The 15,731-nt window shown below is 35.0% G+C and overlaps 1 protein-coding gene across 6 annotated transcripts in view; it reads right to left on the bottom strand.

The window, feature by feature from the left end:
* Asb5 (ankyrin repeat and SOCS box containing 5) overlaps positions 1-15,731 on the bottom strand; it is a 43,226-nt gene that overhangs the window by 11,457 nt on the left and 16,038 nt on the right. The window contains exon 1 of one of the 6 annotated variants that reach the window (XM_033765432.1): positions 9,647-9,857. The exons of 4 other annotated variants lie outside the window; for them this stretch is intronic. In XM_033765432.1, the coding sequence (XP_033621323.1) occupies positions 9,647-9,770 (124 nt within the window). In that variant the 5' untranslated portion in view covers positions 9,771-9,857. Of the gene's footprint in view, positions 1-2,265; positions 2,419-9,646; positions 9,858-15,731 lie in introns of those variants that run through there. One more of the 6 variants, XM_033765433.1, reaches the window with a different exon arrangement.

Raw genomic sequence — 15,731 nt, 5'->3', positions numbered from 1 at the left:
ATGGTCTCCATACAAAGCTTTGCCAGAGCACTTTAAGTGACACCCAAATAAATCCACCGAATAAAATGTGGAGCACACACCACACAGGAATGAAATAGCCAAGTGAGCCAGTGCATGGTGCAGAAGTCAATTGCCAATCATCAATCTTTTTATGTGTCATGATGTTGTAGGATTTTACTGAAAATGCAAATCCACAGGGAGAGTACAGTATGTCTTCTCTTTGCTGTTGACTTATTAGTGATTTATGGTAGCTAATGTTGAACAGCATTTATTATGTGTATAATAATGATCTAAGCACTATGTATATGATCTCATTCAGTTTTAACAATGATATGCAATGCTTCAAATGCTTCAATATCCAGATAGAAAAACTAGTAATTCAGGCACTCAATTCTTTGAGCCTTCATCTGAAACAAGAATTAGTGATATTTGTTTTTGCACATTACTTCTCTGTGGCATTCAGCAGTGCTAATATAGATCCAAAGCAGAACTGTAATAATGAACACCAATAAATATTTGTAGGCAGGACAAAATACGACGGAAAACTAATGATTTGTGAGAAAAAGGAAGTAAAAAGTATTAAGATACATTATGCACATGCACCAACTTCCCACAATGTAATCACCATATAATGCAAAAATGAACTAATAAATATTTTAAAACTTTTAAAAAGACAACAATGACAGCAAAGCAATTGGAACCCTATGCTGTAATTAAATAAAACATGTAAGTCATCATCAGAAACAACATTCTTTATGGGAATGACCATGTTTTAATTGCAGCTTGTAGGAAAATAAATCTGATGCTTTACAAGTCATATACATTTGAAATTTTTTTATTACTAAAAATCTGTTTGCAGAGTGAAACTCTCGAGAACTCCATCAATAAAATATGAAAATTATAATACTAATGTTCCAAATAGTTTGCACATGTGAAACTACTATATTCAGTTTAATCAGAAGAGCAGTATCAAATTAATAAAATGCTTTAAAATGTTTTAATTTTAATAATCACTTGCAATATTTGTAGTGACCAGATTTTTCTTTCCTGTATATGTTACTACATCTTATTGTCTTTAATTTCTCTCCAAAAGATACACACTGAATTATATAATGGTGACATTATCACTGTCTGCTCTCATTGTTAGGAGCTAACATGACAATTAGTTAAATGTCAGAATTGGCAAAATCCTAGAGCAGTGGCCTTTTGGATTCCTTTTGGACTTATTTCTTTCAACAGACTGTGAAGACCTCTTTTAAAATGGGGCCAAAGTGAACAGCATTTGCAGCTGAGGGCTCCCTGACTTTCCTCCCGGACAGCTCTCCTTTCTTGCATTCTAATGTGTTTGTTCATCAATATGATTGTTTTAGAATCTGAAAATGTTAGCACTATTTGCTGGTATTTCAAAGGTATGGGGAGTGACCAATTAGAAAGTAGACATGAGCTAGAATAAAGAGTTACTGTGACACTTTTTCTAAAGGAGTAAACAAGAAAGCCATATCAATCTCTGAAAGAAGTAATTTATAGAACATGCATGACACCCAATGGAAAACAAAATTCTTTGTTTTGAATTCTGTTTGCTTAACTTCCAAGCCAGCCCATCTTGCCTATGACCTTATAATTTCTGAGAATATCACCAATTAATCTGGTAACATGAAAATCAAGATACCAGATCATGTTCCAATTTCTATTTTGAAGTCTTTATCCCTCCTTTTTCTCCACTCCAAGATACAAAATTTAGCAATTACAAATTTCTATTCAAATATATACAATATTAAACATATAATATTTCAATATGGATATGCTTTATATCAGATTTACAAGCTTTGTTGAGATCAAACAAAATGTAAATACCTCCATGCACAGTTATTTAGTAATTTTACAACTGTTAGACTTTAACTGAGTAGGATAAAAACAACAAAACTACTTATAAAAATGTTCAGTTTAACACTTTAGGATAAATTTCTCAGTGTGAAATTGCTTTAGAAGATATCTGTGACTTTCATCATGCTAATAAAATGCCTACTATCACAGTCTCTGAAGTTACACAGGAGGTGACTCTGCCTATATTTAGAAACAACACTAGTTCCCAGACATCTGGAATGTGATTCACAGGGTAAGAACTTGCCCTGTTTTGTCAATATCACATTACTAGAGCAAAAACATACACACTTTAAGATATATATATATATATAGATAGATAGATAGAGAGAGAGAGAGAGAGAGAGAGAGAGAGAGAGAGTTTTATAAGGGTCTATATCATACCTAAATCACCATCTCCCCATGGCACTTCAATACAGCCACTGTCGAGGTAAATCCGACTCATATCCTTTTTTTTTAATCAACATAAAAAAGTCACTTGTCATTTGCTACTTCAGTTCAGCCATTTTAAGGTGCTCTGAGCTCCCTGTAATATGATCATTCACTCCAAAAAGAAAAACAGCTTTTGAAAATCTGATTTATTTTCAAAATTGCCCTTCTTATTGATTGCTCCTCATTGAGAAATGCTTATCATAAATTTTATTTACTCCCTGTAATAAAATAAGAGCATTCTGATTTGGCCTATGTCTGTGACTATGGTGAAACTGTTTCACTATTTGAAACTGTCTCAGTATTTGGAGAGCTTTTGCCTGTTCTCAGTCTCAGCACCATCAACAGAAGTGAGAATTGAGAGCTAATTTAGCTGTGGTACAGTGGGCTCTCAAGGTTTGGTCACACCTACCTTTACATAGTGTTACTAAAATAGGAAAGGACAACATTTATCTCAAATGAGGAATTATGAAGCGATGAAGCAGTGACATTCTTGAATTAAATTTTCTTTTCAAGTGATCATATGTCTTATAGCTCCCTTAGTCATAAAATATTACATGAACCTGTCCTCTCTAGGAGGAGAAGAGGGAAATTTATCATGAAGCCAATGTAACTTCAATTCGGGGCCCCTAACACTCAAGGATACATTCTAAAACTCTTTATCTAGTTCCAAATATTATTTTTCATATAAAAATTCCCCAAATACATATTATAGATGCTCCAGGCCAGGCAACATTTGGCTCATCCACACTCACAAGTTTATAAATAAATTGAGTCAGTAGTCATTTACTTTTATTGCATGCTGTCAGACAATCAGATTAATAGAGCCATAGAAATTCTTGAGGATGAGGTTAAGAAGGAACAAAAAGGAGAAAAGAACATGTTGTCAAAACCAGGTCTTCAAGGACTGAGATTGTACTTGTCTTTCCATTCCCATCACCTCTCTGAAAACTTCCTAGAATATATTCCACATCTGAAATTACCAGATTCAGTTGTGCCTTGGTTTCTCTGGGAAGATATATGGAACTAACACATACAGTGAAACTTACTGTAACTGATTTCTTATTGTTCACCTTCAAAGAGCCCTTCATTACGCTATATGCAGATAATATAAGGGGTAAGACAAAAGAAAAAGAGTAAGTAAAAAACAGCTGTGATTTACTTCAAGAAAGGAATTAAATTTTCAACAAGTGAAGATGGTGCTTTCTCTAAAGAATATTCAAAATTCAGAGAAAAGAGATCTAAGATCCTTTTCAAAAAATATTTTTGGGGCCAGGGATTTAGCTCAGAGGTTCTGTCATCTGCCTTGTAAGCACAAGGTCCCGAGTTCGATCCCCAGTACCAAAAAAATATATATATATATATTTTTTTGTTCTTCAAAAATCACTTGGCCCTACCACTTAACTATCGTGATCACTGCTGTTGTGAACAGAGGATGCTAGCTTGATAGCATCTGAGATAGATCAGAGACCTAATTCCATGGCAGATATTTATTGACAGGCCCCCAAGTTGGACCCCCACCCAAGCAGATCTGCTACCCACATCCACAGTAGCATAAAGATAACAGAGAGCAAGCAGAATAGCTGCCCTGCTGCTCCTACCCCCAGCATTTATCGGCCAGCCCCAGGCCCATCACCCATGGGACTCTAAAATTCCTCTCCCTCTCCAGGAGTGCCCTCTCCCCTACCTAAACTCCCCCACATCAACAGCATACACCTGTCTCTCAGTGCCAATGGTCTTCTCACCATTGGACCGTCTGCATCCAGACAGCAATAACTCATCATATTGTTTGAACTTTGCCTGCCTCAGTGATCTCAACTGTGCCTCCATCCGACCTTACCCTTCTTAGTTATGTGATCTTTGGCATCTAACTAAACCTAGTTTGTTTTCAGCTATAAAGGCAAAGGTAATTCCACCTACCGCATAAGAGTGTAGTTTTTGTAAATATATTGCTTAGCATCATACTAACCTCATTTAAAATATTACAAATAAAACCAAATTCCATTTTAAACAATTACTTTCACAGGCATTCCCCATGAGCTTTTAAACACATATTACAAACAGAAGAAATAATAACTGACTTAGGATTACTGAGTTTTATTTCATCCTATTCCTCTTGCCCATAGTCTGTAGGAGCTACAAAGAGGCAATATCAAACTTTCAAGATGATTATACTCACATAGATAACTCTACAGTCTGTGGCTCCTACTTTGATGTTTTCCACAAATTTCAGGCCAGCTATTTTAAAATTTACTGCAGGATATTCACCTAGATATCTTGCTGACTTCTCGTTTCTAAAAACAAATTCATCTTTCTCTCACAACCAGCTATTTCTTTTTTGTTTCTTTGTTCACTTAAAAGAACGTTATCGTTCCCTCTATCAACTGGCAATAATGATATGATGTTTAATTAAGCATAGTAATTTTCAAGGAAACTTCTTATCCACTAATTAGTTCATGTATCTCTTTGAAAGAAGGCAATTATTAATGACCAGGAAATTCCCTTTTCATCTCTTTTCTAATCTGTTTTCTTCATCCCAAGTTCATTTCTTGCATCTACCTCTGCTCGGCTTTCAGAAGATGTCTTTTAGTCCTATGAATACAAATGTTATCAACATCTTGATTATGCTGATTCTATTGTAGCCAGCTAAATTAGAAAATATTATAAGGCAGTTAGGCAGTGCTGGGCCCTCAACACAGAAAACAATTGAGATACATTTACTAAAAGGTCAGGATTCAAAACGGAAGACCTACTACACCCACACACTTCCCCAAGGGATCAATAGCAGTGACTAACATTCTAAATAAGTATCAATCACCTTGGTCAGAGGACCAAAACCTCCCAAGCCCATTCCTTCCAGTAATGTTGCCCCTGTATGCATGCTACTAACTTGCTTCCTCATTTGATCGTCATTTAATCACTATTACCTCAGTGCCTACACTTGTTATAATCTTATTGGTTTATCACAGTTTTGTCCCACATCATGATTTCCCACTGGATCAATATTACCTAAGTGACTATACTTATAATCTTATTGGTTGACTGTAGTTTTCTCTTATCTTAAACCAGCCTCACCCTTTGGTTTTGCTCAATAAAATATTTTTGAGAAGCATGGTGGGAGGGCAACCTACTTTCTGGTCCCCCTTCTGTCTTCTTAGACAGAAGCTATCTTCCTCTCAATAAATTCTTCCTATTCTTAATGTCCATTGTTTCTAAAATTCATTATTCAATTTTAGAAGACACAAACTAAGCATTTAAGATATCCAGCAGGTTGAGAGGCATAATGTTTCCCTTATTTGTATTACTTGGTGTCATGCGTCAATTTTATATCTCCAGGTCAGCTCTTTTCTTTAAATTCAAGACTTTTGTTTCTAGTTGGATACTTACCTTCTCCACTTGGGTATTTAAGAGACAATTCATTCTAACATGTCCAAACTGAACTCTTGATTTGATACTATTAAAATCTCCATCAGTAAAGGCCAACTCTACTCATCCAGGTGTTTCAAGGCCAAAAATGTTTCATAATTTTAATATTCTGTTTCTTACATTCTGCAGGCTGACCCCAGTAACCCTTTCATCTTTACCATTTAAATAATGCAATCTTTGACTGTATCTCACCTTTCACTGCTACTACTCTAGTCCACGCCACTTTTATTTTCATCTAACTTTTTACAAAATCCTCCAAAATGCTCAGTGTTTTCTATCCATGCCCTTTCAACAGTCTGCTAAACATTCAAAAACAAAGTAATTTTTTTAAAGTCAGAAGGAATTCATTGGCTTCCCTTCTCACCAGAGTATAATTCAGTCTTCATTGTGACCTAACTTCTTCCATTTCAGTTCAATTTGACTATAACCTCCTAAGTAGGTTGCTGATACCAGTTCCTACCCATCATTCCTGCCAGTATATTGCTGTGTAATTAAATAAATGTCCAAAAACACTATGAGTCCCAGATTGCTCATACAGCACTAGAGAATCAGGAAAAGGCACCATCTACATTGTCAGGCAGGTCCCACCATTAGTTCATATGCCCATCTTTCTCATTCTTGTTACTGGTAAGTTTAAAAACTTTAATGGTTCTCCACTGAATGCAGTCTAACTTTCTTATCTTGGAGTCAAATACTTACATTAAGAATTAGATCCTCTTTGTTTTTGTTAGATTTCCCTTTCCTTAAAATGGCCGCTACTCCCTTTCCCATAATGCCCTACTTCTCACCCAAAAAGATAGCTTCTCCCACCTACCAAAAGACGGCCTTCTTCCCCATGATGCCTCTTCTCCAGCCAAAAAGTAACCAGATCCTTGCTACCTCTGAATAACCAGTGATGTCACCAGCCTCCTAGTGATGTCACAGGCTCCTCCAATCCCTTAATACTATCTCGTTTAACTCCACCCCAGCTCCTATAGCCCCACCCAGGTCCTATAAAAGAATGTCTCCCAATCTGCCATAATGCTTTCTGTCTCCTTTGATCAGAGACAGCCCTGCGGATTGACCCTAGAATAAGGCTTATACTGGTTCTGGTCTGGTCTTGGTTTTCGGCCTGTTTTACCTGACAATTTTATTTTCTAATACTAACTGCACAGATACCCTTCTTAAGCTAAATTGTTTTGCACGTTTCCCCAAACAACACTTCTTTCTCCTTTCACATTTCTGTCCCTTTGTCCAATTCCCTTTCTCATGTTGGGAAGTAATTTATTGAATTTTTTTTTTTTTTTTTTTTTTTTTTTTTTACTTGTCATTGCTTTTCCTGCTAAGTTTACAGGAACTTATGAAATCTAAATAGCAGCAGCTCAAAGGTTTCTTTGAAGCCAGCAAAGAGGCTCAGTGTAGCATGACACATTAGCAGAATAAAAAGGAAAGAGAAGAGAAAGAATAAAGAGGAAGGACGGAAAGCATGAGAGAGAAGAACGAACAGTAGAAACAGACACAAAGACAAAAATAGAGACATAAAGACTGAGACAGAAAGCAATAGAGACAGAATTTTCAAATTGCTCCCCAGACATGGTCCCTAGCTTTTCACTAGGTCCATGGCCTTGAGAGGTAAAAATCCTCAAGGAACAAGACAGTCCTTGGCTGATTTCCTCATATCAGGAGTCGCATTCCTGGAATATGGCACAATTTAGCAGATTTGTTGGATTTTTGTCTTCATAGGATAAAATGGACTTAGTAGATTTTTTAGCGGAAAATGGGAGGAATGAAGGCCAGTTGTGCTCCCTAATGCATGAACAATGAAGCTTTATAATATTTTATCTTTAACTTTAGAATTCATTGTATACTAAGTGGCCTATTAATTTCTAATAGACCTGTAACAAATATAACTGACCAAATAAATGACGGATTACTTTTAGAAATAAAAAGAACTGTGAAATTCCAATTTCTACAGCTTCATGTAACTATGCATATTTGAAATAGTATCAAAAACTGATATAGCAACAATTGTATTATCTTTTTGGTTGTAAAATTTTTTTATATAAAATAAAAATGATAAAACACAAAGAATCACAATACATATTTGCAGGTATTACCATTTCACATATTTTGGTGTATATCCTTCCCAATACTTTTATAAATATTTTTTAATCAAGATACATATTATTCATACTACTTTTAATCTGTTTTCATTTAATAATATCACATGGTTTTGATTGTTCCATGTCACCAAACATAATTCTATTACAGTTTAAATGATTACTTTATGTTGTATATTTCATTGTGTGGTTAAATATTATTTTTTATTTGATTACCTACCAACTGATGTTTAAGTGGTTTTTGGTTTTAGGAAAACACCCTAATTTGTGAATATCTCTAATATTTTCCTGAAGATAAATTTTTAAGATTTTAAAACATGTCATCAAACTACCTCTAGCAAAACTGGACCTATCTAAACTCATATTTTTTCTTTTTCTTTCTTCCTGTTTTGTTTTGTTTGGTACTAGGGTTCAAACTTGGGACCTTGTGCTTGCAAGGCAGGTGACAGAACCACTGAGCTAAATGCCAACCCTTTGTAAGCTCATATTAACAATCTGGGAAACTCTGAAGCTAAATTTTATGAAGGTTTGCTAAGATCTCTTTTTTTAAGCCAAAGCATTTATTTTTCATCTATTTTTAATATATTTAAACTATGTCAAAAAGATTGCATACAATGTATTGTATTTACACAAAATTAGATTTTAAACAATTTGATAGCTTGTTTTCAACTTCTCTGTATTAAACATGTATGAAATTCATCCTGTTGAATTCACCTTTTTTATGTATTTATGTATGCATTTATTTTGCTTTTCATCATCTCCCACAAATCTATTGTTGCTAATAATTACAATTTCTTCTACTGCAATAATTTAGATAATTTACTCTTTATTTATTTTACAGTGCTTTTCTATACTCCTCTGGGACTTTTAAAAGCCAGGAGGGTGATACAACTATGTATTCTTGCTCCTCCCACCCCATCTAATGCAGTGCACAGCACGTGGTAAATATACAATAAATGTTGAGCTGTTAAATTGTTTCCTTTGTTATCATTCAAGCTAGTGTTAATTATACTGTGATAAAGTAATAAAAAGGCAGTGTGTTTGGGAAAGAGGAAAAAGAATATATTTGCTTTTTTAACATTTTAAAAATATTTGACTACTTAATATGATTTCTTTGTTTTTAAAACGTATATTTACTTGTAAATAATATTCTTCAAGCTATACTGGTCACACTGCAAATACAACTTTCAGGTTTTGGGGAGGAGTAAAGGTTGTTTTATTTCTGAACCTGCTTTTCTAACATTCAAGTCTTTGAGGGACTACACTGGTATTCTAGTAAAATGTATGCGAATACATTTTTCTTTTTAAATATAATTCCCTCGCATAGATCTATTTTGGTTCTGGGCTCATTTTCCTTTATACCATAATTTTCTTTTATTATTTTAATTTTTAATAACTTTGCATCAGACCATCTTGAAGAAGGCATTCTAGTCATGTTCTTGTCTAAATCACAGTTGGTACTCTAATTTACATGATTTAAAATTTCCATCTTGCCTGCGAGTGGCCTTTTCCTGCATAATAGCCTGTTTCTATTTCCACAGAAAACACCTGCTGAAACTGAGAGGCGAACCACAAAGATTCTAAAAGTAAACAGTCATCTTTAATAAACAATCATAAAAACGCATCTGCAGATGCATTTTTTGTACACTTAATGCTGAAAATATAGTGCAATCTTTTGGCATGCCATACATTCAATTTCAGAGCCCACATTCTGGAAAGCAACCCCACTTTACAGTTAGTATTTGCAAAAGCAAAGGTCAATATAATTTATCTCAGGACACCAACAGTTTCGCAATGGTTGCTATACTAACCTTGACTGGTCAGAATACCCCAGCTAGCTTTTCGTTTAGAAGAACACTCCTCTATACTGGCTAGCCTTCTTTTTGTCAGAATCTGCTTAACGCAGTTCCCTTCAACAGCAATATACGCGGACATAGTTTGGTTGACGTTTCTGTCTGTGACATCTAGGTATCATAACTACAAGTGCTCTCTACCCCGAAGAAATACTAGCGTTTCGTTTTCTACCTACTTCCCCTTCCCTTCAGACTTTAACAAAGATTCCTGTGTACTGACTGGGAACAACTTCGACCCTGAACTGTATTCAGAGACTCTGGAGCAGGGCTGCTAGAAGTGTGGGGGATGGGCCAGAAACGCTGTAGCATTTTCTATTTTTAAAGCAGAGAAGCGCTGTAGCTGAAAGTTTTTAACTATTTGGGTGATATAGAAAGTAAAAAAAAAAAAAAAAAAAAAAAAAAAAAAAAAAATGAGTCGAGTTGCCTTTCCTCATTGAAACAGAATAGAGATGAGTTTGATCTTTAAAATATGAAAGCCAATTTAAATGACCTAGAAATTGACCAGATGTGAAATAATCCATTGATAATGGCTGCAGACAGAACATTGCAGCTAGAGAGCTCGGTCATGATGGGTGACTAGTTAGCCTTTTTCCCTGCATTCTCAAGAATGAAGTACTAAGTGTGCATTAGGGTCAGCTGGTAGCTAGGTCATATTTTATTTTGTAAGGATCTAAGTTTAGAATTGGCAGCAGTATAAAATCATAGACTCTATTTATAAAGGCAGGGCTCACTATTGTGATTTTTCTGGAGGTCATACCTAAACCGAAAGATGTCAGCAGGCAATTTAAGTGCAGCTAAAGTTTTTCACCCTAAGAGGTAGAGGAAAAATGTAGCTGGAGAGAGAAAAGGAAAAACCAGACATGTGCCTGTTATTTTTTTCTGGAATGTGGAGTAGCCTCTGAACTTCGATGGCACGCCAAGGATTAACTGAGCTGGTGATCAGGTTACAGGGGATTAACATATTGAGATCTGTCTGGATGAAAAATGGTGACAGATTCTGTTATCCAGCTTTAGTTTTTAATCAACACTTTTAAGGTTCTAGCTCCTGCTGGTGTGTAAAGAGAACAAAATTATTGGAACACTCCTTCAGTAACAAATGAAGCAGGAGAAAAAAATTCCATGAATAAAGTATTTTCCCCTGTATTACCCTATCAATGTTTGGGGCTCTACTACATTGCTGATATTTACCTCAAGGAAATCACTAAAGAGTACCAAGAATATTATTTCTTTATCTCAAATTAAGTTCTAATCCATTATTTGTGTGATGGAGAGCAAGTAGTTTAATGACACCTCAGCTCCTTTTCTATGAAATGAGGAATTTGGATATTATCATTCTTTTCTGGCTTTAATAGTCTTTGACTCAAATTTTATGATGAAACACAGTCAGTATATGAACTGTAAACATGTAATATTTTTATGAAACAGCCTAGACATTTCCAATAATACTAAAATTCAGAACCAGCCTCAAACAAGGCAATCTGCACAGGTGGCACATTCCCAATGGGGTTAGAAAAGAATAAAGTATATTTACTTGAACCAATTGTTATTAACCACTGGTATCTTGTCCCTTAGTTGATACTCAAAGAGGGAGGATTATGACTTATGCAAACCATACAATAAACTCAAATACTATTTTTAATTAAATTAAAAGAAAAGTCAATTTTAATCTTATGCCCTTTCATCTTTATGCATATGTTGTTGTTAAGTAAGTACAGTACAGGAAACTTTACTATAAATACTGGGACACTATATTTCACAGAACTAGAAAAAAGAATCCAAAAATTCATTTGGAACCACAAGAGACCTAGAATAGCAAAAGCCATTATAGGCAACAGTCACATGGCACCAGGTGTAACAATTCCCAATTTGAAACTATACTACAAAGCCACTGTGATAAAATCAGCATGGTACTGGCAAAGAAATAGGCCTGAGGATCAATGGAACAGACTGGAAGACACAAAAACAAATGCAGATGTACTCAGCTACCTCATCTTCGACAAAGGAGCTCACCATCCTCAGTGGAGGAAAGATAGCCTCTTTAATAAATGGTGTTGGAAAAACTGGATATCAACCTGTCACAGATTAAAATTAGACCCTTATCTTTCGCCATGCACTAAATTAAAATCCAAATGGATTAAAGATCTAAATATTAAAACAGAAACATTAAACTTGCTGGAAAGTAAGTTAGGCAGAACTCTGGAAGACATTGGTATAGGAAAAGACTTTATGAACAAATCCTCAGTAGCACGGGAACTAGCAGAAAGAATCAACAACTGGGATCTCATCTTACTAAAAAGCTTCTGTACTTCAAAAGAAACCATTAGCAGAACTAAGAGACAATCTACAATGTGGGAAAAAATTTTTACCAGCTGTACCTCAGACAAAGGACTATTATCAAGGATATATAAAGAACTCAAAACAATCAGTCCCCCCAAATATAAAGACCCGATCCAAAAATGGGCATCCGAAATGAACAGACATTTCTCATACAAAGAAGTGAAAGCAGCAAGAAAATATATGAAAAAATGTTCCACATCACTGGTCATTCGAGAGATGCAGATGAAAACAACACTGAGATTCCACCTCACCCCACAAAGAATGGCTGCTATCAAGAAATCACACAATAACAAATGTTGGCGGGGTTGTGGGGAGAAAGGAACCCTCCTCCATTGTTGGTGGGAGTGCAGACTAGTGCAACCACTATGGAAATCAATATGGAGATACCTCAAAGAGCTTGGACTGGAGGTTCCATTTGACCCAGCCATCCCTCTGTTGGGTATCTTTCCAAGAGAACTAAAAGAATCATATCACAGAGAAGTATGTGCACCCATGTTTATAGCGGCACAGTTTGTAATAGCTAAATCTTGGAAACAACCTATTTGCCCATCCGTTGGAAACTGGATAAAGAAGATGTGGTTTTTCTATAAAATGGAATATTACTCAGCCATAAAGAGCGAGAGAATAGATTCATTCATAGGAAAATGGATACATATTGAAGATATACTCCTAAGTGAAATAAATAAGTCCCACATGTGTAAATACCAAATAGTTTCCCTGGTGTGAATATTCTGCAACAATGCATAAGATTCTAATAAGATTACTGACATTTAGAAATGGGAGGAAAGGAGCTAAAGGTGTAGGGAAGGTGTGATACGTAGGGGAAGAACAAAAAGGGAAAAGAAAAAAATGTGAGAGAATGAAAAGATGAAAATAAAGTGTTTGTAGATGGGGAGGGGAGGAGGGGGTGAAGGGAGGGCAGAGGTAAGGGGAAAAAAATGAGAATCAAGACTTGCCATGTAAAGGTACATGATCCCAACAATGAATGTAACTGTACTGTATCCCTAAATGTACCAATAAACTCAATAAAAAAAAAAAAAACGTTTTAGGCAGCCTGAATGATAATCTAGTTCCTCACTTGTTCCTGCTGCTGTGCTGTATCCTCTGGTTGTAGGGACTGAGTCTATGTATCTGTTACTTCATAGGTCTACCTCGCAGTTGGTGTTCAAAATGTGTCAGTTAAGCTCAGTGGTGCTAGAGATTTAGCTCAGTGGTGCCTCTGCCTGCCTTGTAAGCACAAGGAACCAAGTTCGATCCCCAGTTCCAAAAATAAATAAAAAATAAAGAGTAATTCAAATATGGAATTTAAGAAGTCTTTGGTGATAATAGGTGCTGCTAGTGTAGTTGGGGGGAAAAGCATCTTTTGGAGAAGAAACAATGAGTAGTTTTTCTTCTCAAAAATTTTAAATGGACCAAAGCCTAAATTAAATTTTGAAAGTGACTCCTTGGAACTGAAGGAAAATTTTATGGTTAATTCACTAGAAAAAAATTGGAGGATGCTCAATATGTGCCCAGTATGCTTAACACTAAAAAACAAAAACAAAAACAAAAACAAAACAAAATAAATCATGCAGTGAAATGGAAGTGTTCAGGGCATTATTGATACAACTAAACTCAAAAAGAATTCATTATTTCCAAGAAGTGGCATTTAGATGAATGAGTGAGTGATCCATAAATACAGGTCTATGAAGGTTCATTCTGATGGGATTTAGATCACACACAACTCTTTCTCTGCTGTTAGAAAAAGAAAATGAAGATGAATATATTCCTGCTTAGAAATGGTTGGCATTTTCTGCCACATTTAACTACAGAATATTTCAAACATATATTTATAGTTATCATCCAGTTTCAACTTACAACTAGTCTTATTTAGTCTATAACCTACCCACTTCTCTATAAACACTTCTAGAATTGCTTTGAAGCAAATCCACATTTTATCCATAAACATTTCAATATGTATCTCTAAAAGATAAAGATTATTTCTAAGCATAGTGAAACAGAAATATCATAATCATATTGAAACTGGAATTCTAAAATACTGACAGATACAGGTTGGAAATTTTCATTTTATGAAGAGAGGTTCAGGCCAGGTGTGGTGGCGCACGCCTATAATCCCAGCACTCCAGAAGCTGAGGTAGGAGATCGCTGTGAGTTCAAGATCAGCCTGGTCTACATAGTAAGCTCCAGGTCAGTCTCAACTACATAGCAAGACCCTGTCTCAAAAAAAAAAAAAAAAAAAGAGAGAGAGAGAGAGAGGAAGAGACAGAGGTTCAGCTCATAAACTTAAATTGATGTAAACTTTAAATCCTTTTTAACAATATTTTTTCTGCCAATTAAAAGATTCATTAAGTACAAGATAAAGACCTCACCTTCTGTCATCACAATGGTACCTAATATTCTTTTTTACCTGTTAGGGTAGGATTTTCCCCTTTGCAAAGACACATCTGGAATAGGCCATTATTCGGTTTTGAGAAGTTGTTATGTTTCATTTTTCAACCCCATTCTTGATGTTTTATTTTTATTCTGTTTTATTTAAACACGAATGGCTGAATTTATTATTCTATGGTGGTAGATGAAGGCAGATGAAGTCTGGGGGTAAGCCTGACATAAACATCTTGGAAGAAATAGACTTGATTGTTACCCAACGGTTAACTTCTGTTTCAAGGGTCATTTACTTCTTGTATAAAGGTTGCTGAGAAACCTACAAAATGTCAGTCTTGTGGTTTGTGATATTTCACCTCTTAATTGGAACTGAATAAGTAGGAAAAGCCATAAGAGTCTGAAAAAATCAAATTTAGAGAACATATGGTTGAGGTCATTAAAAACTGCATGGAACAGCTACATCTGTAGTGAAGATGATTTTATCACCAGGTGTGTGCAAGGATTTGAAAGGAAATGTCATATAAGGCCTTTTCAGTTTTACCAACTTGGGCACAATTAAAAACTCTGTAAGCATACTATGATGTCTAATAAATATAGTTTGAATGAAGGTATCATATAGATTCATAAAACTTATTTTCACTGTAGATCCTGAAACAAATGGTTAAAAAACATCTGTTGTATCCCCAGTATCCAGGAAACTTTAACAACGATTTCTATCCTACTCAAATGTTTCTTATTATCGAGAGCTAAAAATGTCTTATATATGTAAATCTTGTATGTTATAAAAGAAAAACACATCTAAGTTAAGAATATTTTAAACTACACTGAATAAGTGTAAGAATGTTTTTAAGACACAAATAATCTGCATGCAGAAAAGATAGGACAAAGCAATTTTAATGAATTCTGAATGACTAATGATAAAGCATGCAGGGTTATCACAAACTACTAACATGCATGATTAAATTGATTAAATACGTACTATTGTGGTTGTTCTTAACATATCCCTGAAATGATTTGGTCAACATAAAAAGTGTGAGATTAAAAGGGCCAGGGATTTAGCTCAGTGGTACAGCACCTGGCTGGCAAACCAGAGGTTCTGAGTTCAATCCCTGGTACTGAAAAAAAAAAGTGTGAAATTAAAATATGAAAGGATAAAAATAAGAAAGGCACTCTCAATGGAAAAAAAATTTTTAAATCATTTTTAAATTTCAAAATATGGATTACATTTTTGAAAGTAGAATTTGATGTATCTACAAACTTCATTAAATATATAACATTTAGAAAAAAGTGCATACTGCCGGGTGTGGTGGCTCATGTCTGTAAT

The sequence above is a fragment of the Fukomys damarensis genome, unplaced genomic scaffold (assembly GCF_012274545.1).
Source record: "Fukomys damarensis isolate Sample0158 unplaced genomic scaffold, DMR_v1.0_HiC HiC_scaffold_18, whole genome shotgun sequence".
NCBI lineage: Eukaryota > Metazoa > Chordata > Mammalia > Rodentia > Bathyergidae > Fukomys > Fukomys damarensis.
The sequence above is the reverse complement of the archived record's forward strand: the minus strand, read 5'-3'. Positions and strand labels throughout refer to the sequence as shown.